This window comes from Ambystoma mexicanum, chromosome 4p, assembly GCF_040938575.1.
Source record: "Ambystoma mexicanum isolate Mex_15411 chromosome 4p, UKY_AmexF1_1, whole genome shotgun sequence".
In the NCBI taxonomy this organism is placed as follows: Eukaryota; Metazoa; Chordata; class Amphibia; order Caudata; family Ambystomatidae; genus Ambystoma; species Ambystoma mexicanum.
Window position 1 is genome coordinate 259,658,115 of NC_090927.1, and position 13,127 is coordinate 259,671,241.

A 13,127-nucleotide genomic window follows, 5' to 3' on the forward strand; every position below is an offset into this window, starting at 1 on the left:
ACTGGTTTGCTTTCACTGGGAAAAAGCATAATTTGTTCACAAATATTAATTCTCGACTGCAACTTAGTTTTCCATCTTATTGTTTATTTATAGTGCGCGCCATACCCTGAGGTATCTAGGCGCATTACAAGAATATGCATATTCATGGTTACAGAAGGGGCAGGCAGTAATTACACAAAAAGGCATGGAACATAAATAGCAAAGCACAATTTAGCCAGAAGGCAAGGTTTGTACAAAGGAGTACAACATTACTGACACAAATTATATACAGGTAGGTACATGGAGAGAATGTGGTTAGTTACGGTGTCTTTGGAGATCAGCCAAAGTTTGGTGTCTTTTCTGAATTTATAGAAGGGACTGGTCTGTTCGTAGAGTAGGGGGAAGGGAATTCCATAGTTGGGCAGCCATGACTTGGAAGCTGCTACCCCCTGCTCTTTTTGATTTGTACCTTGGCACCATTAGGCAGCCAGTGTTGGATGTCCTGGTGGGTCTGATGGGGTAGATTTTGGAAACATTTTCTTCCAGGTATTGAGGGGCAGCGTTGTTGTCGTTTATAGGTCAGGGAAGCTGTTTTGAGCTGAATTGTTTCTTGGATAGATAGCCAGTTGTTGTTACGTCTTGTAGTTGAGATGTGATGCCGTCTGGAAATACCCAGGGCGGTTCTAAGGGCATTGCACTGCAAGATCTGTAGTTTGTTGGTATATATATATATTTGCAGGCGCCTAGATAAAGTGCGTTGCAGTAGTCAATTTTTGATAAAACAAGCGCTAGAGAGGGAGAGTTTGCAAGAATGAATGAGCTTGCAAGTGTATGAAGTAGTTGAGGCAGTTGCACTTACTTGTTTACGCAGGTTCAGGGAAGAGTCTAGGTAAAAGCCCAGGGTTGTAACTTCATTGGCCACCTTTATTTCATTACCATCACTATTAAAGGATCGGTATTGGTTACTCAGCTTCTTCATGTTGGAAGGAGTGGCTAACAGGAGTAACTCTGTCTTCTCATCATTCAGGCACAGACCGTGAGTGGCCATCCACGCCGGGGTGATGAGGTAGATTTCTTTGATAAGAGCAAGGTCCTTGTCATAGTTTCCTGTCAGGGGTAGGAGGATCTGGGTGTCGTCAGCATAGTTCGTGTAGGGGAAATGTAGATGGTCCAGATCATCCAACAATAGTTTGATGAACACATTGTACATGGTCGGTGATATGCATGAACCCTGTAGGACACCACAAGAGATGGGGATCAGCTACTGCCAAGGCTGAGAAAACTCTCATTGATCTATTATTTAGGAATTATTGGATCCACGCTGTTGCTTCTGTTGAATAGTGGGCCTCAGTGGATAAGTGTCTACAAGGCACCTTGTGATCTACCAGATTAAAGGCGGCTGACAAATCCAACAGAAGCAAGAGAGCAGATTTCCCTTTGTCCTTCAGGTCATTGATCTGGATCTTCAAATCGATCAGGGCAGTTTCTGTCCCATGTTGGGGTCTGAATCCAGATTGGCAGAGTCTAGTTTATGGGTCTCTAGGTATGTTTTGAATCTGGTTGTAGGACGGCCTTGTCGATTATTTTAAGAAGAAAAGGGACAGTTGTGATAGGTCTGAAGTTGGTGGGGATATTCGGGTCTAATGTAGTTTTTTTTTTTGTTTTTTTTTTGGGAGAGGCAGTACCCAAGAGTTCTGTACGCACCTTATCTGGAGGCCTGATTTATAGAATATACATATTTACGTTACAATCGCAATAGAGAACTACTGTTCCACTAAGTGGCTTTGGCCGTATCAAATGGATAGGTTTCACCTGTTTAAACATGCTGGTCTGTGGTGTGGTAGATGAAGCAAGGAAAAGGTGACCAGCTGTTTGAGGGAAAGAAATGTAGAACCTCTTACACAGCATATCTGTTCTTCAAAATCTTTCACTTATTACTCACTGGAGTAGATGAGGTCAGTTCAATAGGCACTATAATGTAAATTTATAAAAACTTTTAGAGGATGTTCATAGCTCTTCTATACAAACATAATCTTGATGCATTACCTTTGGAATATGCACCACTTAACATTGGGGGCCATTGCTACATTTTCTAGTATTCAAACACGTCTCCCAACTCTTTGTTTAGCTTTCCAATATTTACAACTTTGGAGAGTTTAAGCCTGTACTGTAGTTCAACATTTCACACCATGGCGTTAGTCGTTTGCTGATACCGTGCAGTTCCTTTCTTTGAATTTTAATGTGTTTCTAAATTAAGTGGTCGCAATTTCAAAACACTCTGGATGAAAGATTTTCATGGATTTTGAAATGGAAATGAGAACAATGGATTCAAACCAAAGTAGTTGACTAACTGGTTGTGTGCTCATTTTGCTTCTGACAGGGAAAAAGAATCAAAGGATCGGAAGAAAGATAAGCAAAATATTAAACGGAAAAAGGAATCTGATTTGCCGTCTGCTATTCTACAAACCACTGGAGTGTCTGAATTTACTAAAAAGAGAAGTAAACTGGTTCTCCCTTCACCACAGGTGAGTTTGAAGAAAACAAGTGATCAAAAGGATTGCTATGAGGGATTACTATTCTGGTGGCAGTTTTATTTTTAAATGTAAAGCCGATGGCGAATAGTGATTTACATCACTAAAAGCAGCTGTATCAGATTGATATCATACATGTTTCCTGTACTGTGAGCCTAGGCCAGCTTGGAAAGGATTTTGTGTATTCTGGTCAGACATCTTTGCACTGACAGCTGCAGGGCAGGAGACTGTTGGGCTGGCTCTGCCCTTTTGATCCGTTCTGCGGTCTGTTAATACCCCCGTTATTGAGTTTTACACAAGTTCCTGTGTGTGACAGAATTGGGAAAAGCCCACCTTAGGTGACCAGGTTGTAACCCCTTAGGTTTAGCCTGAACTACCCAAGGGTTTAGTAGCAATGGTGAAGCAGCCAGGCTTAGTCTAGGTCCACACAGCACTTGGAACATACAACAAGTAAACACTGACACACTAGCAGTTATATAAAAATTGATATTTATTTTATATACACTAAGGCTTTACCTCAGTCACGTCCCATTGTGACCCCACAAGGTCTCCAAATCTAAACCCAGATTATATTTTACTTGAGAGAATATGATTAGAGTTGGAGTTCAAGAAACTGGATGTACAAACTGAAACCAAACATTAAGAGGTGAAACTAAGAGATGGAGAAATGCAGCATGAAATGGAGATGAGAAAGATGTCCCTTGATTCTGCGTCCCTTTCATGGTCTACTAGTCCCAGGAGGCCTCGCCTGCCTAAAGAAGCAGTGAGTATGTATGAACCTAAACTTGATGTGTTGGATTGGCTGGGTACGTTTGAATTCACCTATGGTCTTCAAGGAATGTGGGAATGATTTGATTATATGGCTCATGTCTAGGCTCCGCCTGAATGGCTGTGATGGAATTGGGTGCCAGTGATAGAAAAGATTACACGCTAGCTAAACTGGCATGAATAGCCAGATTTGGGAAAACTCCTTCCCAGTACCTTTATGAGGTTTAGGACCCTCAAAAAGACTGATGGTACCCCTTGGGCTTCCCAGGTATGTGAATCTTTGGGTTAAGGGGTACACACGTTGTGAAATGACTTGGAAACTCTTGCTATAGTGTCTAGTACCCCCAGGCTTCTCAGCAAAATGAAGCAGGAGCAAACAAGATTGGCCAGAGAGGCAACCTTAAGAGACTCTCAGATTTCCAATACCTCCAGTCCACAGGAAGGCCACCCTTCTACTTCCAAAACCATTAAAGAGACAAAGGAGAAATCCAAGATCTCTGGGTAAAAAAAGGGGTTTGAAACCTAAACCTGCTCATAGGACCAGGTCACCCAGTGACCTGTTCCCCAGCTGATGCTGAGTGGGAGGACCAACCAAATTCTGTGGAATCTGCTACTGGTGACAGAGCTGGAAGAAATCCTTCCCTGCGTTTGAGATCTGGATCCTAGAGACCATCCTGAGCTGCAGACTTTACTTGCAGAAGGTGAACCCTCTAGGGCAGATTTCAGCAGAGGACAAAGTGTCCCTCTCTAGAAGGTCTGCGTCAGCAGACCGCTTCCCAGCTGGAAGGGCAAGAGCCAGGGAAGAATAGGCTTTACTGGGAGGATGACCTCCTCCACAGTGAACCTGAGTCTACCCCAGAGGACTACAGGAAACCGGTAGTGCCTCAGGAGGTGAGACAAAAGTTCCTACAGTTAGCGCATGAGATCCCTTTGCCTGGTCACTTGAGTTTTAAGAGGACCAAAGAGAGGCTATCTCTGTACTTCTACTGGCCCAAAATGGGGGCTGATGTAGATAAATTCTGTAGGAGCTACCACACTTGTCAGACGTCTAGCAAGAGTGGATCCAAGAATGTGCCACCTTTTTAGTGCCTCTCTCTGTGGTGGGAGTCCCTTTTGAGAGGGTGGGGATTGACATTGTTGGTCCCCTAGACCCTCCAACCTCCTCAGGCAACCGATTTATTTTGGTTGTGGTAGACCATGCTACCAGGTATCCTGAAGCCATACCGATGAGGACTGTTACTGCTCAGGCAGTGGCTAAGGCCCTCCTTTGTATTTTTACCAGGGTAGGTTTTCCCAAGGACGTCATCTCTGACAGGGATCAAATGTTATGTCCCACTACATGCAGACCATGTGGAAAAACTGTGGAGTGACTTGCAAGTTCTCAACAGCCTACCATCCCCAAACCAATGGGTTGGTGGAGAGGTTTAACCGTATTCTGAAGAGCATGATAGGTGCTTTAGAAGAACCCCTTAGAAGAAAGTGGGACCTTCTACTGCCATGCCTTCTTTGCTTATAGAGAAGTCCCTTAAGCAGGGGTTGGGTTTAGCCCTTTTGAACTTCTTAATGGTCATCCAGTCAGAAGCTGTTTGGCCCTGATCAAGGAAGGGTTGGAGAGTGCGCCTTCCATACAGCCAGTGAGAGTCACTGACTGTGCTCAGCCTCAGGAAGAGGATGGCATTGATGATGACTGAAGCTTCAGAAAACCTGAAAGTAGGTCTGGCTCTGGTCAAGCATTGGCCTGACCAGAAGGCCAACATGGTGGAGTTTACTCCAGGCCAGCTTGTATTGGTTATGGTATCTACAAGGCAGAGGGCCTTGCAGGACAAGTGGATTGGACCCTTCAAGATTGTAGGCAAGTATGGAGAGGTCAACTATTTAGTGGTCTTGGGCAGCCCCAAGGAGGACCCTAGGGTCTATCACACTAACCGCCTGAAGGCTTATTCCAGACCAGAACTAGGAGCTTTGCCTCTAGCCTCTGATCAAGAGGAGGAGAGTAAGCCTCTCCCTGATCTCCTCAGGGGACCACCTTCAGATGAGACAATTGGAGTGAAACTCTCTTCAGATTTGACTCTGCCACAACAGGAGCTGTGCAAGGCTCTGTTAAATCAATTTGCTGCCCTGTTTTCACCGACACCAGGCTTTACCCCTTGGGGCCAGCATGATATTCTTCACTGGTGACAGTCTCCCTGTCAAAAGCGGGGGTTACAGAATGTCAGATCATGTCTGAAGTCGCATAAAGCCAGGGGTCAAGAAAATGCTTGATCTTGGGGTTATTGAGCCATCTACAAGTCCTTGGGCTAGTCCAGTTGTACTAGTACCAAAGTATTGACATTCTGTGTGGACTGTAGAGCTCTTAATGCAGTCACCACAACTGATGCCCACCCTTTACCCAGGACAGCCAAGTTCCCCAGTACATTTGAACTGACCTCAGGCTATTTGCAAATAGCTCTGACAGAGAAAACTGCATTCTCCGCTCCAGTAGGCTTATATCAGTTTATTATGCCTTTTGGACTCAAGAATGCACCTGCTACGTTTCAGAAGATGGTGAATCAAGTTCTGAAGGGTTAGAGGACTTCTGCATGGCATACATGGATGACATTGCAGTGTTCAGCCCTACTTGGGAAGAGCATTTTCACCACCTAGGATATGTTCAGCAGGCACTGGAACAGACCATCTGACCACAATGGCTAGTAAATGTCACATTGGTCAGAGTAAATTGGTCTACCTTGGACATGAGGTAGGTGGAGGTGCAATTAGGCCATTAATTAGCAAAGTAGAAGCTGTGCAAGACTGGGCCACCCCTACTACTCTGACTCAAGTGAGAGCCTTCCTCGGTCTCACTGGGTATTACAGGCACTTCATAGAGAACTATGGGACCATAGTGTCTCCCTTAAATGTGATTTCCTCACCCAAATTCCCCAGGAAGGTCAAGTGGAATGAGGAGTGCACTAAGGCTTTTGAAGGACTGAACAAAGCCCTTTGTCAAGCTCCAGTCTTCCTGACTTCAACCAATCCTTCATTGCACAGACAGATGCTTCTAATACAGGGATAGGTGCGGTTTTGAGCCAACTGGATGAGAAAGCCAGGGAACACTCTTATCGGCTTTATCATTAGGAAACTGAAGGACCGTGAGACAAGGTGGGCAACTATAAAACGTAAATGTTTTGCCATTGTGTGGTCTCTTAAGAAGTTTAGACCATACTTCTATGGTTCTACTTTCATTATTCAGACAGACCACCAATCCTTAGGATGGTTAATGCAGATGAAGGGGGGGCAAATCCAAACGTGTTGAGATGGTCAATAAGCCTCCAAGGCTTTGATTTTACCATCGAACACAGGTCAGGGTGTAATCACCAAAATGCTGATGTCTCTCGTATGACCGACTGGAATAGGAGATTCATCCAGGTGTGGATTAAATCCTCCTGTCCCTTAGTCTTGGTGGGGTCCAGTGTTGGGGAGAATTCCCATTTCTGTGCGAATTCCCTTCAACCGTAGAGACCCCCAGCTCTTTCGCTGGACTTTAGGACTTTTTAATTTTAACCCTGGAGTGAGTGACCTTTTTCTCACTCTCTCGTGTATTAACCTGATTTGGCTTGTGCTTCCACTGTTTTTAGAGTCTGACAAACTCCATAAGCCTCTACTCTTTGTATGGTGACACACAGCACCTTCAGTGCAGTGTCGCAGAGAAATCCTTTAGATTTCTCATAAGGTTTAAATACCTTTTCTTGTGTGAACTACTGTTCCCAAGAATAGTAAAGTGAAATTGACTTTACTTACCTTCTCTCTTTGTAGCTCCAGCACACACACCATCTTATGTGGAGGGATGGGGGTGGGGCTACCTAGTAGCCCCTTATCCTACATTCTACTTTAAATGGTTGGTGCCAGTGGTTTAATTTTCCTACCATTGTACTTTTGTACCTGAGGCTGAACCTTTAGCTGCAGTACAGCACCCATGAGTGACAATTTTGTCAAAATGGCCCCTGTCTTCTTTTTTTTTGCCATTTTCTGTTTGTGAAATCTGTCTTGGGTTTTACTCTGTGTCGAAACAGATTTGTGCCATAAGTTTGTCTTGCCTTTGAAGGGCTTCAGCCCTGAAGCCCGCCTCTGGCTCCAGTTTGTCTGCAAGGACAAGATGTGAGGGAGGGTCCCGAAACTCCCCTGTCCTTTGTCTCTGGGAATGCCTGAATGCAACCAGTCCTGATTGGTTGGCTGGCTGTCCTTTTAGGACAGCTACCCCGCCATGTGATTGATGGCCTAGGCTTTGCATTAATGGGAGAAACCTGCCTAAAAGGCGAGGGTTTTGGGACTAGATGCAGAGTCGACCACTGAGATGAAGAAACCAGGAACAAAGCTTGCTGCATCCCCCTGGACCTTTGAATTGTCCGGGGAACCCCTGCTGCTGTGCTGAAAATCAGATTTCAATTCGACAGGGAAGCTCCAGAAGGGACGACTTCTCCTCTTGAGTTAGTGGGACCAACTAACCCTGAGACGAACTCTACTGGACCATCTTCCCTGACTGGCTGTACATCTTCATTGCTGCCATAACCGAGTGCCAGGGGTTGAGTAATCCGTAGTCGAGTGAAACGTCTGAAATCCAGCTTGAAGCTCCAGAAGTCTCCTTAGGACCCTCCAGAAGCAGGACGACCAGAGATTGAGTCCCCTCACCAGAGTGCAGGACCCAAGGAGTGAAGGAAACCCAACCGGTATCGGAGATCTGCGACGGTGCTGTTTGCTAAGCACTGAAACCGTGTAGTGCAGCTGAACCGAAAAGAGCCCGTAGCTGCTGACGACCTCCCAAGTACCGCTGCAGGAGTCCTCCAGACGTCCTCCCTCTTGTCCACACGACTGCGGATCAGAAACACTGGGTCTGCACTGCTGTAGCAGGACAGAATCCAGCTGGACCACTTTTCTTCAAACCAGAGGTACTGTTTAGACTTGGGGTACTTGCCTCATTGTCTTTTAGCTGTGCTTTTCTCAGTTGGGATTTGCAGTGGCTTATTTTTAGACTTGATTCCAACTCTATTTCCACAGGCTTAACAGCTGGTGATCCTACAAGTGATTTTCTAACAAACTCTCTAACTTTGTGCAAGACTTTGATTCTAAGAAGTGCCTCAGCTCCATAGTGTTTCAAATTGACTTTGGCTTCCTGGCTCCCTGTAGACTCTTCTAGCCCATTGTCATTGATATTGGTGGTAACTTGTTTTAGACTCTTACTGCTGGGAAAGGCTTATCTAGATTTCATTGGACGATTTACATGTTCTCGCATATACTGAGAACCTGTTTAACTGTTTCCTTCCTTAAACCTTTCCTTTATGCAACCTCGGAATCTGCAAAAGTAGAACTGGTGTGATATATAAATGCCATTACTATCCTTGTGATTGAAGTCACCTCAGGGTGTAGGAATTGTCTAAGAAGCATATCCAAAGATTATCCACTAACTTGTTCTGATTCGGAAAAGTAATTTTAAAGTATATTTACATTGTTACATGAATTGCCTTTTTTAAAGAACGCTTATTTTTTAAAATTTTATTATTTGTATTTAATCTGTTTAGATTTTTACAATGACGGTTTGGTCTTGAAGAGGAGCGTTTAGTGTTTTTACTATGCGTTCTCAATGTTCTTGACGTAGACCAAGAAAGACAGGGTTTTGCAAAAGAAAGGACTTCAGGCAGAGGAATAGTCCTGGTATCATCCTCCGTCTTTTGGCTGAAATGGGTATTTCTGTATGCTACTCCTGTTGGATTTGGGAGGCCTTCTCCAAGGCGATGGTTAGAAGTTTGGTCGCTGCTATTAGCCATCTAGTTTGGGCTCCTGTAATAAGGCGATTCCACCAAATGTTTTCGTCGATGACGTAAGAGGTTATAAACAGGGAGCCGAGGAAAGCTTTTCTTTCTTGGTCTACTGTCGGGCAAACCATCAAGAGGTGTCTGATTGATTCTGTAGATTGTGGATCTTTACAAAGTCTACATGATTTTTCTTCGGACGCTGTACGAATTGCTAAGATTTCTTGGGTCGGTAGGAGGTTTAAGCGGACTTTCAGTAGGGTTTTCATTAGCCGTTTACAGGGGTATTTTGTGCAGTATCCCATTGGCTCTTTGAGTTTGTTGAAGACTGGTGGGAGGTGGGCTAGAAGTTTATTCGAAACTGCTTTCTCGTTGGTTTTTAAAGCAAGCCATTCCATTTTCGCTTTTATTCTTAATGGATTTTGGATTAGTTCTTCTTCAGAACACAATATCTCTTGCAGTGTGAGCTTTTGTGTATTGGCCCAGTCATTTAGAAATGTGTTGGTCCCTTTAGCGATTTCCACAGCAATCATGTGGTATATTTCTAGGCTCTCTGGATTCTGCATTTTTCTGAAGAGTTGGATGGTACTCTGGGCCACCACTGCCTCTAGGGAGAGTAGACCTAGTTCACGTCTTATTGCTGCAACGGCTGTGGATTTAGGTAGGCTTAAAACTGCTCTCCAAATGAAGCCTTCCAATTTAGTCCATAAAGTGGATGGGATTGCAGGGGTTGCGTCCATGCCATACGTTAGTGATGGACTTACTTTTGACTTGTCGAACTGAATGGCCGGCAGTAGGCTATATTTGCCGTATTTTCTGTCGACTGCACGCAGTTGAGCAGTTCGGTTTTTGGTCTTTGTCCACAGGGTTTCCTGCATGCTCACACCTCTCTTCGAGCTGTCAATTTCAACTCCCAACGTTGACACAATTTCAATTTTGGACTGGTGAAGGTACCATTTTAGGGTCTTTCTTTGTGTTCCCCTGCTTCTGGAGAATCAGTATTTTTGTTTTCGATTTATTAATCTCAAGATTATTCTACTTCGTGTAGTGGGCTAGGTTGTCGAGTTGGCGTTGAAGGCCCACCTGTTTGTGATCCAAGATGATTAGGTCGTCGGCGTATAAAAGTCTGATGACCCTTGTATTTCCGATTTTCGGTGGAAATGATCTGATAGACTCTTGCGAGTCTTTGAAATCACCAAGGAAAGAGATGAAGAGCGCTGGAGCCAATGGACACCCTTGTTTAACTCCGCGATGAGATGGTATGTGGTTAGAGAGTAAACCTTGGTGGTTCAATCGAACTGACACACTGGTGTTGGAGTGAAAGGCAATAATTGGATCGAGAATTTCATTGGGGCAGTTCCACTTCTTCAGTTTGTTCCACAATTTTTGCCTATCAACTCTGTCGAAGGCCTGGGATAGTTCCACAAAGGCAAGGAAGATTTGTGGAGCGCATAGCAAAACCTTTTCTTTAAGAATGTTTAGGATCATTATGTTGGCACCAGTGCTTGGGTCCTTCTGGAATCCAGTTTGAAGTGGGTCCATGGCCGGCGAAGATCGTGCCCAGTTCTGGAAGTGGGTCAAAAGGATTGTTGCAAAAACTTTGCCTATGACGTCCAGCAATGCTATGGGTCGATAGTTGGAGGGATCTTCTCTGATGCCTTTTTTGAAGATTGGGACAATGACTGCTTGAGTCCAAGAGGTGGGGATTAGCTTGCGTTCTTTGCAGTCTTTGAATATCATGCTCAGGACGGTTGACCAGGCGTCAGGATGTTGCTTTAGGTCAGAATTTGCTAGACTGTCAGGACCAGGTGCTCGTGACAATTTCAGTTTTGAGATGGCTTTTTTTATATCTTCCTTGTCTGAGAGGTCATCCCAGTTCGCATCGGTAAATCGTGTTCTCTCAGTGGGGGGCGCAGGGGACTCAAACAGTTGTGAGAAGTGGGTGGTCCAGCTATCTTCAGAGACCGAGTTTATTATTTGAGAATTGGGGTGATGGTTTGTGTTAACGAGTGTCCAAAATTCTCGAGTTTTTTTGTTTGTTAGGACCTTGGTCTTGTTTTCTCCGTCTGATTGGTACAGGGCAGCTCTGGTGTTTCTTAGCCACTGCTTATAGAGTCTCAGCTCATTGCGATAGGTTTCCCATAACGTAGTAGTGTTCCAGGTCGCTGCTTCTTTTTTTAGTTTTCTTAAGTAGCGTCGTCTGATCACCAGGTTCCGGTTGTATGTGTGATTATGGTTAAGTGCAGGCTTGTGAAGGCCTTTCCGAGGTTTTTTGTAGGCAAGTAGCAGGGGAATGTAGCTGGCCCTGAAGGTTGACTCATTGGCTTCGATGTCAGAGGTTAACATTTTGTATTCGTCTGACAGGGTTTTGATGTCGTTTGTAGTCATGCGCAAGTGAGTTAGCTGAGAGTTTGTTTCGATCGAAGCTTTGTAAAATTGCTGGTCTCGACCTCGGATGTTGCAAGTAAGGTGTAGTAAGTTGTGATAGCTTGCTTCAGTTCTAATTACTTCGAAAGAGTCTATGCTCAAGTAGATTTTTTCAGATACAAAGATGTAATAGAGAGTCGCGGAAGGCTGGTCGCACTCCCATGTGGGTATCGTGATTTGCTTACTACATGCGTTTGCTGCGTTTCGGAGATTTTTGGAGTTCATTAGCGTTAACCATGATTTTCCTCTCCTCAGAGTATGCGCAGATGAGTTCAGGCAGTTTGCGTTTAGGTCTCCACAAATTAAGATGTTCGAGGTCTGATATTTGATCATTATCTCGTCAATGATGTTGGCAGCTACGTCGCAGAAGTTTGCTGAAGAGGTTTTTTCGGGATTCCAGTAGACCTTGAATATTGCAAAGGCTTCCTTGGGAAATGAAGCTTCTGTAGGGATTTTGTCGTTCCTTGTCATAAGCACCGCCAGAAAAGCGTAAGTAGCTGCTATTATGGTAGTGGTTATATTTGATCCTGTCCGAATTGCTGTCAGTAGACCAGAGGAAGGTCTGCCAAGCGGACCTTTGGAGGCCGGTGAAATCTCTAAAGTATACCCATCCAGAGCGGGTTTATCCGTCAGCCAAGTTTCTTGCAGGCAGAGAATGTTGTGAACCCCCAGGTTGTAGCTGCCGGTTTTTGTTAAATGCATGTGGCCTCTGGTGTTCCATGATGCTATGGACAGAGTTGGATTGGGGTGGCCGTGAACGCTTATTTAAAAATTGATATTAAATAACTATTTATAACTGAAACCTTGAGTGTAAGTGTTACTTGGTTACTTGTATTTACAAATGTCATTGGTACAGCTCACATTTACCCCTCTGGCTGCTCAGTCACACTACCAACTTGTAGTACAGACCTATACCAAAGGGTGGGTTACCTTATACCAAGCAGATAAGTGTTGTGTAGTCTCACAGAGTGGGACTGTACCAATTCTTACCTAACAGTGTGGCCAGATAGCGTGAAGTCTCCCTCACTGATGCATGATTTTGTGGCACCCATGTCGCCCATAAAAATGAAGTGCTTTTTTCCTATCTCTGCATCCACCAAGGGTTCCTCATCAGGGTGAACTGCCATAGATGGGACTGGGCATTCAAGCGTTCTCTGTGGGCTGTCTTAATCTGGGTAAATGTTCAATCCGGAGAACATGAAAGGATTGTTTCCCATCACGCTCACCCCTCTGTATGGCACTGTGGTGTCACTGGGCACTTCAGTGGGTGTGTGCAGGTTTCAATTTCCAATGCTGGAGCATTGCTTGTTGTGGGTACTGCTGCTGTGTGTACTGTGGTTGCTGATGGTATGCCTCAGGGGGCTGAGGCGGGTGCTGTGTGTATGCTTGGTGTATTTCATAGGGTATGGAGGTCATTCTCGACAGTGAAAGTTGTGTGTTCTGCGGTGGTGGGTGGTAATTGTTGAAGGCATTGTACCCAAATCCTAGCCTACTTCTGCACTTTCTTGAAAAGTATCCCAACTTCCCGCTGTTCCAACACTGAAGAACTTGCCCCTCTCGGACCCATTCCTCAAACCCCCTCTTCTCCGCTCTGAGCCCTCTCCTCCCCTGCCATGCTGCTGACCTCCTTGCTGCCACT

The 13,127-nt window shown here is 44.8% G+C and overlaps 1 protein-coding gene across 1 annotated transcript in view; it reads left to right on the plus strand.

Annotated features, from left to right (window-relative positions):
- CDC5L (cell division cycle 5 like) overlaps positions 1-13,127 on the plus strand; it is a 472,644-nt gene that overhangs the window by 196,294 nt on the left and 263,223 nt on the right. The window contains exon 7 of the mRNA XM_069605787.1: positions 2,360-2,504. Coding sequence (XP_069461888.1) covers positions 2,360-2,504 — 145 coding nt within the window. The remainder of the gene's footprint in view (positions 1-2,359; positions 2,505-13,127) is intronic.